Consider the following 17247-nt stretch of genomic DNA (forward strand, 5'->3'; position numbering starts at 1 on the left):
TTAGTGTGCATGCTTGATATTAAATCTATAAATATACAAGAGATCACAGATGATAAATCAAATATTTTGAAGCATTTTATCTGAAAGAGTTTACACTGCAGAGCGGTATACTGTTGCTCAATTTATTTAGAAGGTGCATTTGAAACACTTTTCCAGAAATGATCATAATAAAAGCCACCGGAATGGAAAGCAGCTTTAGCATCAGTTGCAAAATAAATTATAGACAAGGGAAAGAATTTTTTATTGTATATGTTTATATGTTGGGGTCCTGTTTCTGCTCTTGTTTACAGGAGCTTAAATCCAATTTCACAAACATCATACTAGTACAAACAAAAGACCTGCTTATTTTAACTGCATGCAGTGAGTTACACACCAATTCTTTTTTCCACTGTAATAAGCCACTGGGTAAGATGCACATTAGGCTTCTCAGATTTTCACCGTAAGCCCTACTTTGTTGCACCTCAAAGGTGCTTTCTGGCCAAAGAAGCAACTCACAAAGTCAAGTGTAACTGTCAGATGTGACAACTAAAATTTAGCAGGCAGCATAAACTGTATTTTGGGGAGAAGATGAGGTTGTGCCTTATCAGAAAAGCATCGAAGCGGATGTCGAAACTGAAGAGAATAATAAGAGGGACAGTACTCCTGTCAGACCACATCAGAAAGGACAATCTTCTTCTCCAAGTTCTCTACATTTAGTTATAGAGGTGGAAGCTATACAACTGCAAACAAACGTTTATTTAATTCTCCTACCTCATTATTTGGGTCTTGAATGACTTTATAAAGAGCTGGTACCAGTGGTTTTTTTCGGTGCAGCGTAGCTGCATAGCTGGAAATCTGTGTTTCAGGTAATGCCTAAATTAAAAAATAAAAAAAAGTTACTCTGATCAATCAGTGTTCAGAACTACAAATGCACTCATCCTCATCCCAATTCCTGGAGTAAATTTTAGGACTTGTAACCCAGTTCATTCAGTACCAGTTCTGCTTCATATAAACTGCGTTTGGGGGCAACATAGCACCAGTCAGCGTTATCTTCAAAAGCAGTTTCAGATGTATCTTTCACAACAATTATCTGATCCAACTTGAAATGAAGACACTTTGCTTTCTCAATAGTCCTTACTTAATGGGCACTTTTCAAAGACTTGATTAGTCAACTATAGCCTAAAGCTCCACCACAGAATTATGTCTGTACATTTCGCATCTGACTCCTCAACAAGTTCCTAATAACACTATATAATGAATTTTTAGATATCGGTGATTAATTACTATTAATTTAAATAACAGATTAATATTATATCAATAATAAAATTCTGCCTGCCTGCGTATGCATTATCCGCTATTTCATCCAGCATAACTATAAACATGCAAAATAGCTTAAAAATACTTCAGATTCCTCTTGATTAAACAAGTCATTTTACATAGACTAGAGGTATAAGCAGCCAAACATTTTCTTTGGTATTTTAAAGGCAAATTAAAGAAGTTGCTCAATCAGAAACGTAGGCAGCATTACCCAGCTATCAGTTACATTCTGGCAACTTGGTTTACTCAATCAGATATGCTTTAAAAATCCCATTGTTATAACAGGCTGTTTGGCTGTACGATACAATAAAAAAACAATTAAAAATTGCTATTGGAACTATGGATTGTGTATTAGGGACCACTTGACTTATATACATAGATCTTTGCATGCGTCCTTAATTATAAGAGCTTGAAAGATAAAGTAATCATATTTAAAATGTTACCAATGGTACAGCTATCATTCCTCTCAGCTCACCTTGAATTCCGACAGCCATTCTTCCACCACGCCCCGTTCTGATCCCAGCATCTTCTTACTTCTGTATCTTCTCTCTTACCTTTACAAGAAAAAGGAAGAAAAAAAAAAAAGTAAGGAAGAGTTCTGGTAGAAAAATTTGGTTCTGTAAAATCCTAACCCAATGAAAACCCATTAATAAATTCCCAAAAGATTTACTTAACATCCATCAAGATGAAAAGTGGTACTCCTGACAACTGGTCCCATTTTCAAACCATAACAAAAAACCGTTGTCGTCAGATTCTTCTTTTAAACTACTGCACTATAACGGAGGAGAAGGAAAAAGAGGGACTTGGTGCTTCAGGCCAAAATGCACATTATTTAACACAAACACATCATGCCGTTCTTGCTCCCTTACCAAATATAGCACAAAGAAAAGAGAAGCGGACCAAAGTCAAAAACATCATGGAACAAATGATGTGAGATGATGTAAAGACAGTTCTAGATACATGTAGTAAAGCAGTTTCATAATAACAGTTATTAGAAATTCTAATAGTAGAATTTCACTCCCTAACCCTTGCTCTTAAAAGAATTGCGCAGCTTGAAAGAAAAGCTTCAAGATTTGGCTCTTCTAAAAATATGCTGGAATGCTCAGGAATAAAAAAAGCAAAGAAAGAAAACTGTCAAGGACAATTGTTGCAATTGTTTTTCATTTCCATAATGGTAGAAGCCTAACATGTTTCCAATTTTCACAAATCGTTGGTTTGCTTTCCATTTTTTTTTCAGTCATGTTCCTACCTGCTCAAACTTACCGTGCATAGATAGCTTCTCTTGTTAAAAAACACACCCACTGAGAAACCTGGCCTAAATGGGGAAACTGGCATGTTCTGTTGACACACCAGATCAAAACACTGGGCCTAAACCACCCTTCCTTCAAGTACAATTTGTTTGAAAAACAAAACCCAGTTTCCTTAGTTCACAGCAGTATTATTACACAACTTAATCCAAGAAACCAGCAAAATCTGTTCTGACTACCTTGGAGGCAGAACAAAAGACACAAACAAAAGCAATCCTTTGGCTCTTCATACTGTGTTGTCTAGGAGAGCCTCCACGTGTCTGTACTGAGAGGAACACTAGGAAGAGCTGTGGTCAGGAATAGCACCTGACATCGGCATTTCTGAAGACCTTCAGACCCAACAAGCAGCAAACAGAACAGATAAAGAAAAATGATGACGTTATTCTCTCTGTACACATAGTTCCCTTCCAGTGTTCCATGCTGGGTGATTTATTTGATGATCCCAGTTAAGTAATAAAGAGTTCTCCCAGCTCCTTTAGATTACTGATTAGATCTTAGATTTTGATGTGGCATACATACACCTTAATATTCTGATTACCAAGTAAAGAAAATACACGCACAGGTAGGAATTGGAAGAGCCTTCTTCGAAAAAAAAAAGAGGCAAAGAGAGGCAAAGAGAGGCAAAGAGAGGCAAAGAGAGGCAAAGAGAGGCAAAGAGAGGCAAAGAGAGGCAAAGAGAGGCAAAGAGAGGCAAAGAGAGGCAAAGAGAGGCAAAGAGAGGCAAAGAGAGGCAAAGAGAGGCAAAGAGAGGCAAAGAGAGGCAAAGAGAGGCAAAGAGAGGCAAAGAGAGGCAAAGAGAGGCAAAGAGAGATTTGGGTCAGGCACAATCACTCTATTACAGAAGAAGAAAATTATCTTGTGTATGTGTCTACAAACTAGCAGGGTTTTCTGTTTGTTTTGGTTTTTTGAACACTGTAGTGCATTCCTAATCATACAGTTAATGTCATTAGTTATATACTGGAAGATTTAAAAACATTTAATTCACACTACTGGCTTTACTAAAATGCAAAGAACCTCACAGGGTTTTGAGCTCATTGTGTATATTAAACAGCCTCCTTTCAACCACTGTTTGTGGGTCACAACAAAGAGATTGGGATAAAGCTCTTACCCTGAGTATGAAGTGACAGGGAAAAAAAAATTCTTAAGGGGAATGAAGCTGTAAGGAATTCAGATGGACTTAAATTACATCTGCAATCTACTGAACTTCTCACTGCCCCGAACTATGAGGGGAAAAAAAACCCAAACAAAAAGCCCAACTACAATTATTTTCCTTGCTCACAATTAATTACTGCCATCTCCTTCAGAGAGGAGCTTTGATCTGCTAGCCAAAGGATAAAGGAGAGCTGAATAAATTGCTACTCAGAATGCATGAGGCTTTTTAAACTCACCTGGCAACACAACTCCACATAAGTATTTGGGTAACTTTTCATCCACAAAAAAGTTACAGAAAACTACTTTAAAGTATCTAGTCACAACTTAACTAGATACAGCAGCACAAAAACTTGCAAGCACCTCAACTAGAAGAAAAACTTCAAGAAGAATGTCTTGAAAAGGGATAAACTGAGGAGACAATAAAATGTAAGGACTTCTTGAAGCCATATTAGACATGAGACAGTGATTCTTAGTTAAGGTTCATCAAAAGTTTGGCTTTCATAGGACCGGCAATTTAATAGCTGCCTGAACAGAGACACGTGAGTGAAGGGATACTGTATTTTAAGACATTTTAGTTACTTCTTTTGTGTTCTTTTTTAGAAGATGATCTATGTATATAAAAGTTACATGCAATAAAGCTGTCAAACATTGCCGGATATATTTATCACATTTTTCTAAAAACCTATAAATAACCATAAACTACAAAGCATTCCTTAAAAAAAAAAAAAACAACAATCAATAATAATAAACAAACTTCATTTTTCGCCTATAATACAGTCACCTTTCTCTGAAGTTCTTTCAGACTGAGATGGGAAGAAAAGAAATACTCCTAAAGCCAGATGATAACTGTCAACTTTAATCCTATAAATACTATATACAATGTCAAAAATAACCAAAGTGCTACTACTGGTAGAATTTGTTGTTAATTTTACAGGAAAAAGGCAGGTAAGGATGGAGAGAAATCTTTACTTCTTACAGTTTTCTCCCAGCTGCGTTTTGGAAGCTATTTAAGCTCACACAAAAGTTGTGGTTTTGATATATAAGTTACATCATGGAAGCCCTGTGATAAGTGGCTTTCAAATAGCCAGCTGAGATGATTGGAATCGTCTATCTTGGTCAGAGAACATTTTTGCTTTGATTTCTGAAGAAAGAACTGCGTTTAAGAACAGGTCAGTGCTTTTTAAATAGAAAATGACGTGAAATGCAACATAAAAATTGTGTTGGGAAGCAGTAGATTCCATGTCATGCATCTTTGTATAAATGAGGCTGCACACACAATTTAGCAGAGCCTTTGGCAGCAAGCAAAGTCAGTCAGAGAATACAGACTCCTGATAACTAAGGAACAACATTAGATTCCCAAAGCACGTTTAAACATCCTAAGAGATACCAGATTCAGATGTAACATTAAATCAACTCAAATGCAATTAACACACAGACAACTCACTTTCCAGAAGTGCTGCATAATTTATAAATAATAAATAATACCATAAAATAACACAATACAACTAAACATATCTCTGCAAACAAAGTTTTCTGAAGACATCATTTTCAACATCGGGAACAGATATCAGACATCAGAATGAGATACATAAAAGTTAATTTAAAACAACACAGGGAAAGCTGAAGAAGTCCACATGTAGTTCAATTTTAGCTCACTTTGTCTGGAAAAAAAATCCACCTGAAATGCAACATCCAACTTTACCTCTCTTTAAAGAAGTCAGTTTTCTAAAGGAGGAAGAGGAGGAGAAACGCAGCAGTTTTTCAGCCTGGGATGCATTTGTCAAGCCTTCAAATGCTGTCCTGTTTTCTGAAAGATGAAAATAAACTCATTACCACAAAGTAAGGAGAAATACAATAAAGCAACAGCAATGTGTAAACATAATTCTATGATTCTATGTTTTTTCAACCTTTTATTTTTTTTTTTAACAATTTTTTATCAAGTGTATGAAAAGCACGTAGGTCTCCCTGTAGCAAAGCGATTTGCTCCTAAAAACAAAAACCAAAGAAGTGACAACAACAAACCCTCAACTTCTGAACGGGGGGAAAGAAGGGAAGGATTGCCTAGATGAAGTACTAAAAGAAGTCTTCCCTACATGGAAGACCTTCACACCTGAGCGGTACACAGTAGTACAAGCATACTACAAAAGGAAAACTGAAAGATTATTTCATACAAAGAACAGCGCGAGGAAGATTCAAGATGAATGGAAAGAGAATTACATTTGGAATGGAATCAGTTTTATGACTTGGGAGAATATATGCCACTTAAAAAGGTCCAAATCATAACTAGAATGTATTAAAGACTCTTCCTTACTGTTACTGTTCTTAATTCGTATTCCCTACAGAGACAAAATTCCAATTTAATTGAAAAAAACCTTACATTACACTAACGCTTACGTTTGCACATTCACATTCCACTGCAACATCCCTCCATGCTGAGCAAAAGGTGAAGAGCACACAGATAAGCCTAGTCTAAATTAGAGGATTTCAGTATCCAGAGACCTCTAATAGAAAACTGAAGTAAATGAACGAGTATATTCCATTCCATACTGCTTTTCCAATTAATTACTTTCCAGCTATGAAAAAGGTCTCCCCTCCTCTCCCTTTACTTTTTTTCTCCATGCTAACTAGAGATTGGTACCTCCTGTTAGCCTTTCTTTTCAGACTAAATTGCAACTCAGATGTAATTCAGATTCTGGGCTGCATCAAAAGAGGAGTGGCCAACAGGGTGAGGGAGGTGATCGTTTCCTTCTACTCTGCCCTTGTGAGGTCTCATCAGGAGTACCGTGATCAGCTCTGGGGTCCTCAACATAAGAAAGCTGTGGACCTGCTGGAGTAAGTTCAGAGTACAGATACGAGGATGACCAGATGAGCACCTCTCCTAGAAAGACAGACGGAGAGAATTGGGGTTGTTCAGCCTGGAGAACAGAAGGCTTCAGGGAGAACACACTGTGGTCTTCCAGTACTCACAGGGAGCCTACAAGAAAGCTGGAACTCTTTATCAGAGAATGTAGTGATAGAACAAAGGCAAATGGCTTTAAACTAAAAGACGGAATATTTACACTGGATATTAGGAGGAAATTCTTTACTCAGAGACTGGTGAGACACTGGAACAGGCTGCCCAGAGAAGCTGTAGATGTCCAGTACTGGGAAGTATTCAAGACCATGTTGGTTGTGGCCCTGGACAACTTGATCTGGTGGAAGGTGTTCTTGCCTGCAGTAGACGAGTAGGTACTAGATGGTCTTTAAGGCCCCTTCTAACCCAAACCATTTCATGATTCATTCCACGTCTATTTAGCCGAACAGAAAATCCCACAATAGCTGTCTGCAAAACAACTCACATTAAGCTGAAAACCGAACCTTGTGTAGGTGTCAAGTCAGATGCAACTTCACATTATTGTTAAGCTCATCTACTGGCTAGATTCTATGGAAAAGGAAATGTCCATCTTTCCCACCAGTATCCCACATACCTCCGTTCCAGAGTTTGTACCATATATCTGACCTTTGAGCAAGCCCTGTTTGGGGGAACTATTATAGTGTACATCAGCTTTACAACCGTGGCCATGCCTGCTGCCCGAAGGCAGGAGCTGTCTCAAAAGTAACTGCTGAAACAGAGCTTATGCCATGCCCTACAAAAATAATGTCAGTTATGAAACTCTATGTGCAATAGGGCAAGATTTTAACAGTTTTACATTAAGTATAGAAGTATAGTGCTTTTTGTGTAGTTATTTATCTTAGGAAAATGGGGGGAAAAACAACTTCATGTAACAGACCTTTCTTTGTGCCACTTCTACCATATGGTCAATCCATTTTCACTCAGTGAAAATTGCCTACACTGCCTCAAGTGGTTGCTTATTTAATAAACACAGCTAGTTGCTCTGATCCTTTCAGACCATTTTTAACAGAGTGCACATTAAAGACTAATAATATGAACTATATCCCAGGATGCAAAGCACTTGATCTATGTGCCATTCTTGCAACACATTTGCAAGAAAATGTAAACACAAACCATTTGTTTCTCCAAGGCTACATTTGCAGTCCTCTCAGAAGACTTTTTCAGATGTTAAGGCTTGCTTTGCTCATATGACGTAAAAAGGATGCAGACAAGCAGCTCGCTGTATCACTTCAGAAGTAGTCCACTCCTGTTTCAGTTAGGATTACTGTGGTAGTTCAGCTTTAGGACAAACGAGCTTCTCCCTTCAAATGACTAGATGTTACAAACAATTGTAAGGACTTGTACAAAAATTCAAGTTAATCAGGACATGGTTTTATAGCTCTGACTCCCTGTGTGAGCAATGAGCAAAAGTTCAGTGCCCTGTGACTGTCCCTCCCCGCTGTCCTCACCCTAGAGCCAAGTTGCCCTGGGGGAGCAGTAGGAACTTCCCCATTCTACTCAAGCACCAGCCAGGCTGCACCAGGCATACTTTGCCGCTGTCCAGAAAGGAACACATGCAGAGCAGTTGTGTGGCTGTCTCTACCTGACACGCTGACACACTTTGGGATTTTCACACCAGCATCTGTAAAGCTTGCCTCACAGTTGTATTCGCTTCTAGGCTTGCCATGCACAATCTAAGATTTGGAGAAAAATAAATATACCAGACACCACAGGGGTGTGTCTCTAAAATGAACTGGTTCAACAGCATTAAATCCAGAGCATATTTATTCAAAGGTGAAGCTGCCTCAACTAAGAGTACTGAATTTCATTTCCAGAGTGTTTACGTCTCACCCAAGGCAAACAAAATACATGTTTATTTTAAAAAAACTCGTTCTTTTCCTACTATCACTCTAAAGTTCTTAAGCAGGAATCATAATAACTAAACAGAAATTTAGGTAATAGTAACAGCAGTAACTGAATACTATATACAACTGAATACGTCAAATATTCTGACATAGGGACTGATTGTTCAGATTCCTTTAACACCACACAAACAAGCAAGTTTGAAATCACATTAAAGCAGAAAAGTTCTAGATGGGAACACAATCACTTGATGTTAAAACCAATTAGAAAAAGTAATTACTGAAAAGCTTTCCATAAAAGCACTTACGTGAGGACAAGACTATGGCTCTTCAATCATGAGACCTGGAACCTTCAACACTGAAGCTACAACATTCTGCTCTCAAACGAAGTCACCTCTGCCAATTACAGCTGGGATCTAAACAGCATTATACTAAGCCAAAGCATTCTCCAAATTAGCTCACTCTATGCACAAATAATTTAAAAATAAGAATCCACGGGTCCATTCCTGACGTTAATACAACAGCAGCCCAGATATTTAAGAACTTAACTTCCATTTGGATATATGAGACTGCACTTCACAACTGATGACTTGCCAGGTACTCTCACAATGATACTTAGCTGAGGATCAAACTAGTTACAGAATACGTATAAAGCAAGAGACAATGACAGTGAAGTTATCAGCTGACTGAAATACCATGAGATGATGCTATTTCTGTTTAAATGACCATCCTTCTATTTACTTACATAGAAATAGGTTCCTATTTTAAAGAGTCCCTCATCATTCTCCAATCATTTCCTTGAGGACATCACAATTGGAAATAAAATTTATTACAGAAATACACTATTGAAACAATGGAATATAAAATGTGGGTAACTACTCAAAAACTTCTTAATTCTACTGTGATGGAAATGAGAAAGAGTTTAATCAACTTCCATCATCAGAGAGCACGTGTTTCAATTACACGTGAAATAAAAATGTAAGTAGTAATGCATCAGTCGGTACAAGTCCACTAAAACACGAACCAAGATCTATTTGCAACAGAAGAACAATTACTCAAGTAATCAGAGCCAATGGCACTAGCAATACAGAAGAAAATCATTTTCAAAAGTGCTACTAGTGAGATGGCAACAATTACTAATATCTAAGAAGACGTGTGATACTCAAGCGTGGAGGATTTGGGAAAGGCTGTTTGTAGGTGTTCTTTTTGCTGCTGTTTTTACTTATTGAAAAAGGAACCTGGATTTTATATTAGCTTCAAAACAAAGGGGGGCATTTACATAAACAGGACATGCATTTCAAAAACGAGTGTATTTCTTGACATTTATATGCTAGATGTCACAATGCATGTAATGTAATTGAGTAACAGCTGCATGATGAATAAGAAAATTGTGTATTCTGACCTCAAGGTCTATGGCAAGAAGATTATGCAATGAAAATCTGGAGCAGGGAGAAATCTGAACAAGAGCAAAGCTTTCAGTAGTATGATCCCTCTCCAGAGCCACTTATGCAAGAGAACACTACTGTCTGATAGTAGGCCTAGAAGAATGGAAAACAAATATCAATACAGCCTGCTGTTCCAAGCTATATATATATACACTCCTCTTGTATATATAATCCATTATTAAACATGGAAAGAAGTGTACTTAAAGAAAGGTTCTTCCATGCTACACCTGTAAGAAAGTAGCATGGAAACATCAACACAGCACTTTAGTCTGAAGTAAATCAGCATTAAATTCCTTGGATTCAGAATAATTTCAGAACTAAATAGCAAACATCCTCTATTCCTCTCTCCCTCCGCTATAAAGCTGTAATGAACTCCTGAGAAAGGAAACGGGGCAAAACATTGACAAATACAGATAACAGAAACCGATTTGAACTTCTCATGTTGAGTTTTCCTTGAGTGCAGCGGTTTAAAAGTCTGAATGGAAAAGAACGGATAATGCACTCAACTACTTAATGAAAACATCTGCTGGGGAATTTAAAAGCAGCCGGAAAAACAATCAAGCTGTTTAACAACACAAATGGCACAAAGTAATTCTGAAAATACGTAAGTAGAGCACACAAAACAGATAACACGGTCTTATTTGAAATACTGGCCCACATTTGATTCATGAAACATGAAAAAAATACATATATTGAGCAGAAAAGTGTTTAAGAAACAAGTAATGGCAACGATAGTGAAGAATAACTTCTAACATGGTATTAAAGATACAGGATTAATTTCAAATTCAAACAAAAAAAAGACCATGCCTTAAACACACTCAGAATTGAGTGGCAGAGAAGGCAGAATGGAATTCTGTAAGAAAATAATACAAAATAAAACAGGAAAACATAACAAAAAATATCATGAATGCAATAAGAAGAGATTTTATATAAATATTTACTATACCTGTTCTATGTGATTACTTCTTAAAAACATAAATTAGAAAAAAATAGAGAACATAATGGTGTAAGCTAGTACTTAATCAGATTGCTTCACAAGAAGTTCTCCTGTGAGCACCTCCTGCCTTAGTTGCTCAGCACCAACATCTGCATCCAGCTGCTCTTGGATTGCCAGACTGTATTGAACAGCCACAGTATGCTCTTATTTCCATAATGGAAAAGGGACAGTATGATACCAAAACAAACAAGATCATCCTTTACAAAGAGGAGCTGAAATGCCAGTTTGGTAATGTTTGATGCCATTAGCCACAGGCCTCTACAATGAGAAAAGTTCATGGATTACTTCTCATATTGATTTTGAAGTGTATGTATTATTATAACAAACATATAAAAATAGCATTATGATTGCCTTCAATCCACCTACGTAAATACACTACTCTACAGCAGTCATATTTAACATGCACTTATATAAGCTGCCATTTTGATAAAGACATCAAAAAACAAATTCAAAACCTGTTATAATCAACGAATCAGAACCACAACCTCATCCCTGTGTTGGAAACAGTACAGAACTCTCTCGGTCGTAACAGCTCCATAGCACAGAGCAAAGACAAAATTCAACGAGGTAGAAAAATGGATAAAGGCAGGAAGAAAGAAAACGTTCACTGGACAGTTAATAACCATCAGCTCAAGTCTTCTTTTTGTTAGAAAGAGTCCCTCTTCCAACTCCACTTCTTAGGTAATTTCTCAGCTTAGCAGACAGAAATGCATTCCAACATTAAAATATAAACACTGATGTATTCTACATGTAGGATTTAGGCTGACAGCCTTATTAGATGAGCCTCAACCTCGCAAAACACTCAGAGAAGACATGAATTCCAAGCTTCCTCTGACACATCAGCAATACTCAGACTAAAACAGCATTTCATAACAGAGTTTAAAAACCCCCAGAACTATAAAGCTGACATTCACACTGTATTGCATGAAGCAGTCATAGAAACCTGCAATAGTGATTTCAGAGGAAAAAAATAAATTCTATTTGCCTCTCGGAGTCAAGGGACCTGAGGGAAACAACAGAAACCAACGGCCACACCTCGTGCACTTGTAGCTACATCTCTCTCTTAGCAATTCAAGCAACAAATGTAGCAGAAAAGAATTAAGACAATCCACACTGTGGAAAGAGACTTTGAAAGCACTGCTCTACTTTATCTACGTGACTTTGGTGACAACAATATACCAAAGGAATTATCCTGCACTCTTAAATACAGCAGCGCACATTAATTTTTCTATTATGAAGACTGAACGCACTTAAATATACACACACACGTAGGCTTGCCATAGAAATTTTACCTCATACATCCTCTCAGCAGTAGTTTCCTTAGAAACTATTTGATATAGTCATCCTACACTAAATCCTCTTGTCAGGACCCTGTGTGATAACCCATCCCATGCTAAACAGCACAGACTTCTCCTCTACTAGCATCAGTTCACATGTAGTAACTCTTCCTATGCCAGTTTGCCTGTAACTCATGAATTTCTTCACATATGAAAATATTTCATGCAAATTTCTTTCCATGTAACCCGACTGCCTTGGTACCTAGTTTTGCTTGATGAAGTCATACATCAAGGAAGTGTTCTCTAAAGACAGAAAAGACGTAGTAGAAATGCAGTCTAAAACAAACAAATGAACAAGATCTTATCTAAATCCTGTGCAACACAGATCCATTAATTGCTGCTTTGACATTCATTATCCATGCAATTGACCCAACTGGTTAAGGTGACTGCCCTCTCCAAATCGATGCTCGTGACCAACCCTACTAACTTCAATAACAGTCTTCCAGAACTGGAAGTTTGTTTTTTGTTGGACTCTCCTCCATGGGAACCTGGCAAAGAAATAATGCCTCTAAAGAAAACAGAACTCCTTTTAATCATTGTATTTGAAGTCCTCATTAAGCTGAATCTCAGCTTACCGTACGACCATTCTGCAGCCTAGCCCATGGAAGTATACGTTAATTCCCTGAGAAATAACTTGATGGGAATGAAAACATTTGTAAATATAAACGAGTGCAAGATCTACAGAAGTTTCCTATTTTGCTTTGGTACAAGTCTAATTATTAATCTTCGGTGCTGACTAGTTAAGAACAATGCATGTTGTTTACACAGCTGTTACTCTTTTACTCTCTAGCTACCATTAGAACATGAGAGATTGATTGGTCAGAAGAAAGGATGTGTTCACATCTTAGTGTGAAGCAACTAATTTATTCATTTTTTTTTAAATAGTGAGGAGCACAAAGTATACTGGGGCTACTTGTTTATTTATTTACTTGGGTTTAAATCTGAAACTTGCCTTTTTTAAGGCAAATTTTTGCATGCAATCTCTTTAGGAATGCAACTTAAAGCAGCTGGACCTTCTGTGTGTTCTGTTAGGAAAGACTTTCCACAATGCTTTCCATTTATCTAAGCTAGAGATCAATACCAAGGGGAGCAGAGGGGGGAATGGGACTTCCACAGGCTTTCCTGACAGAATGCAAAGCAGTCATAGCCTCAGCGATATCAACTGAAACACACCGCTATATTCCCCACATCAGCCATTGCTGAATTGTGTATAGGACTGATGGTGAAATAGAGAAAAGGGACACGACTACATACTACTGTTTTTATGCATATCTTCTACTCACGGCCTGAACAAAATTAAGTTTTTGTTAAATACTGTCTTAATGTACTTCCAGAAGGTAGGAGGTCTTTCAAGATTACTAATAGCTACAGGTTCTACTGAAAATCACACAGCTAGCTTCATGGGTACCCTTCCTTCTTCAATTATGGTTGGTATGGAGGGAAGAATGAATTTTACACTGTTCTACAATTTCATACATACATTTTCTTGTAATAATTTCTCCCATCCACCCCTCAAAAAACAGTTAAATAAAATAAAAGCAGAAATTCTCACTGAGTACTCAATGTTCTAAACTTAAGCCAGTTTTTGCATAACCTCACCCATAGATGGAGAAGCTCTGGGGCTTTGTTTGTAATACTAAATAGCTTTCCTGATTAAAACCAGCTTCAAAAGCAGTTTAGTAGAACGGTGTTTTTCTTTCCCTCAAGTCTCCTGAGTAAACTCACCTTTGGACAAAGACCAAAGATGGCCTTAAATGCAAACATGTCACAGAGTTTTACTCCTGCTTTTTCCAACATTAATCAAAAATGACCTCCCTTCAGAAATTCTACTCTGCTCTGAAAGTAGCAATGGGATATTGGTGGGAAGCTTCAACTTCTACAGCCATACCACCAACATCCCACAGTGTGAGACAACAGAATAACATAGGAGACGTTACTTTCAGAGCAGCCCTCCTATGTGCACACGAAATACACTCAACATATACAGGACAGGTTTCTACGCTTCTTCTTTTCTATTTTTTGTAATAATAGTAACTATTGCTGACCTTACATTTTCTTTTTGAAAAAAAATTATATTGGCGATACAGCAAATTCAGTTCATTCTCTTCAAATACATCAGCAAAGAAAAAATTAATCAGAGCCTGATTTTAATTAAGCAGTCTTTTCAATGTCCCACTGCACTGTTTCCCAATGGATTTGTGCCAACAGCAATCAGGAGTATTTACTGAAGCGCAAGCAGCAGGCACTTGAGATTTTTTGGTTCTACACTTGTGGTATAAGGAATTACACTCTTCTAACACCCTTGATACACACCATGCTTCAGGAAACAAAGGCAGATGGTCTTTCAAGGGCAACTCTGACAGAAAGTTTAGCACTGTTGAGGTTAACGGCATGCAGGCAGTGGACCCGCACAGCATTAAGTAACCCCCTGAAACGTAAGGTTGACCAACTGCACACACATGGACACCATCACCAAAAAGAAACCCACGCACTCCAAGTGTGACAGTTTCAGTGTGCAAGAAAACCGTTCTGAATAAAATAGAAATCCAGATCCTGGTACTTGCAGTAATCTGCACATTGGTACTGAAGATGATTATTCAATAATTATTTCTTATCAGCGAGCGGCAGGAGTTTCATACTTGGGGGAGAAAAAACCCTCCTGCTTTTTGCATTATCTGCCAGCTATCCAGCTGACGTCTTAAGAAGACTTTTGTAACTGTATTTTAATTATTTTGTTTCCTAATCCGCCCTGTCTCATTTGAATAATTAAAACCAAGAAATGAGATTCTAATTTCAAACGTTTTTCAAGCAATAAAAAAAGTAAATGCTAATAAAGCCCTTTCTCATTTCTCATGGATGCAAGGCATACGCAGATTTACTAATTGCAACATTATGCATTTCAGAGAGCTGAAAAGCCTGCATTCATGGAGACAAAAAGATCATCATCACAATCTACAAATCTGTTCAAAGCCCACACACATTGCTAAAGCAGAATTTCCCAATAGCTCACAGAAATAGCAGTAAATAACTATTAGTAGAATCCTGCGTAAAGCCGGATGATGCAGGAGAAATATTTTTGCCTATCTTGATCTATCCAATGGAACACGAATTTGAAATACCTCAAAATTTGCTAAAGATAAAAACCTCTCTACATCGTGATCAGGGTTTCCACATTAGCACAGCGATGCTCTTCACTTAAGATCTGTTAACTCCTCTCTCCCGCCTCTCACCAGGCCAAAAATTCTGTATTGAAAGAAGTCAGCAAACACGTTTCTGGCGCGTTACGATGATGGGAGCACCATGGGCAGAGATGAGCAGCTGACTGTCACACCCACACGTACCTCCAGCAGCCAAACACAGCGACGCTCCTACAAAACGCTTCAGTAAAACAACACGCAGCAGTGCTGAAGGGTTATTTTCCAGCAGCCGGCAAGAAAAGCATCATGACATCCTCGCTGACCATCACATCATTTCGCAGCTCTGTGCAGCAGACTTCAAACCTTAGCTTGTTAGAGGAAATAAACATCCAGAGCCATCCCCCTCTATGTATTTCTCTGAACTTCCTCCTGTTTTTCTCACATCCAGTCCAGCGCTTTGGTCTTCAGCACCGACAACCACATGCCAGTCAGAGAAAGGCACAGACGAAACAAACCAAAACCAACCTTTGCACATTTGGTTAATTATACACTGCTAAATAAAGACGTGTGGATAAGACGGAGGACACCCTGTGACGATCAGCACAACACCGACTGCCCCATTTCCACAGCAGTGCCAACCAGTGACCCCTAACTCAGCCTGGAATCCATGCACAAACCTTAACCCGATTAGGAATCTGAGCACAACAGTTGTGAAATCTCATGGTTGCACACTTATTTTTCTGTCTTACCATCACCAGGTTTATGCAATTAACTATTGAAGTAGCTAGGGAAAGAAAAAGCAAAGGTACGGTTAGTGTACAAAGATGGTTATGGAAACGACAGTTAACTGCTAAAAAACACAGCAGACGGTAGCTGGGCAACAGTATTTCACCTATACAAAAGGGGGAAAAAAAGCAAAGCACTGTGAGGTAAAGAGTTCATGCAGTGACCCCTGGAACACGAGGTATGCGTGTGTAACACTGCTGCCATGTGAGTGACTTCAACACCCAGACGTCTCAAACACATCTTCCTTTTTCTCTGGCTGAAGTGACCAAGAATCCAACAGTTATATTTGTGTATGCACAAAGAATGACCGCAGATGTATTTTCACTACTGATGTAGAAAAAGCAGACTTTGGGTGAGAAGTAGCAGGTCACGCAGATTACCATGTGCATCAATAGCCCACCCAATATCCACTCAAAAAGGGGATCTGACTTATTTCTCCAAGCTGTCCTTTGGAGATTTGTGGACAACATGCTGTGTCTGCAGCAATCAGAAGAACAGACTGAGATAACAGTCGGGGCAAATCACTTCCTAAGTTTGATCTTCTCCAGTTCTAACATTGGTTCTGGTGAGGAGATAATGAAAGTCTTGTTCCAGTCCTCACCCATGAAAGAAATCCCCCAAAGAAACAAAAAGAAAGCCAGGAAGTTCTCCTCTTTCCACAGGTAAACAGAGGTTGCTCAAACTCATCTGGTGTTTACAGTTACCCGGGTGAGGGCAAAGCTGAAGAATCGCAGCAGATGAACTGAAATGCAGCAGTGCATAAAGCCAAGCAAACAGAGGAGGCAGCAGCCTGCTTCTAGCTATCCTGCTTGCTGGGAAACGCAGGCGACGCTTCCGACTGAAAGGAAAGGTGGCTGTCACAGAACCTCCGTGAAAGGACACAGCCCAGAAATTCAGTCGTGAGCCCTTAAATTACCTCAGTATTCCAGGTATTTCTTCTCTTTCTTTGTTCAACTGAGCCTCCACTCCAGGGCTCCCACCCCTACTTGTGTTTCCAAAGGTCACACTGAGCCAAGAGATTTTCAGTGCTACTCTGACACAGCAAAGCTTTGTGCT

At 38.4% G+C, this 17247-nt stretch overlaps 1 protein-coding gene across 8 annotated transcripts in view; it reads right to left on the bottom strand.

The window, feature by feature from the left end:
- Positions 1 to 17247, bottom strand: part of FAM126B (family with sequence similarity 126 member B) — a 54847-nt gene that overhangs the window by 30248 nt on the left and 7352 nt on the right. For 5 of the 8 annotated variants that reach the window (XM_040703905.2, XM_004942607.5, XM_015289470.4 and 2 more), the window contains 3 exons: positions 5458 to 5562; positions 1772 to 1850; positions 751 to 852 (listed from right to left, as the gene is read on the bottom strand). In XM_040703905.2, the coding sequence (XP_040559839.1) occupies positions 751 to 852; positions 1772 to 1822 (153 nt within the window). In that variant the 5' untranslated portion in view covers positions 1823 to 1850; positions 5458 to 5562. Of the gene's footprint in view, positions 1 to 750; positions 853 to 1771; positions 1851 to 5457; positions 5563 to 7761; positions 7956 to 15609; positions 15906 to 17247 lie in introns of those variants that run through there. The other 3 variants (XM_046943924.1, XM_015289469.4, XM_040703904.1) reach the window with 2 other exon arrangements.

Source organism: Gallus gallus, chromosome 7, assembly GCF_016699485.2.
Source record: "Gallus gallus isolate bGalGal1 chromosome 7, bGalGal1.mat.broiler.GRCg7b, whole genome shotgun sequence".
Lineage (NCBI taxonomy): Eukaryota > Metazoa > Chordata > Aves > Galliformes > Phasianidae > Gallus > Gallus gallus.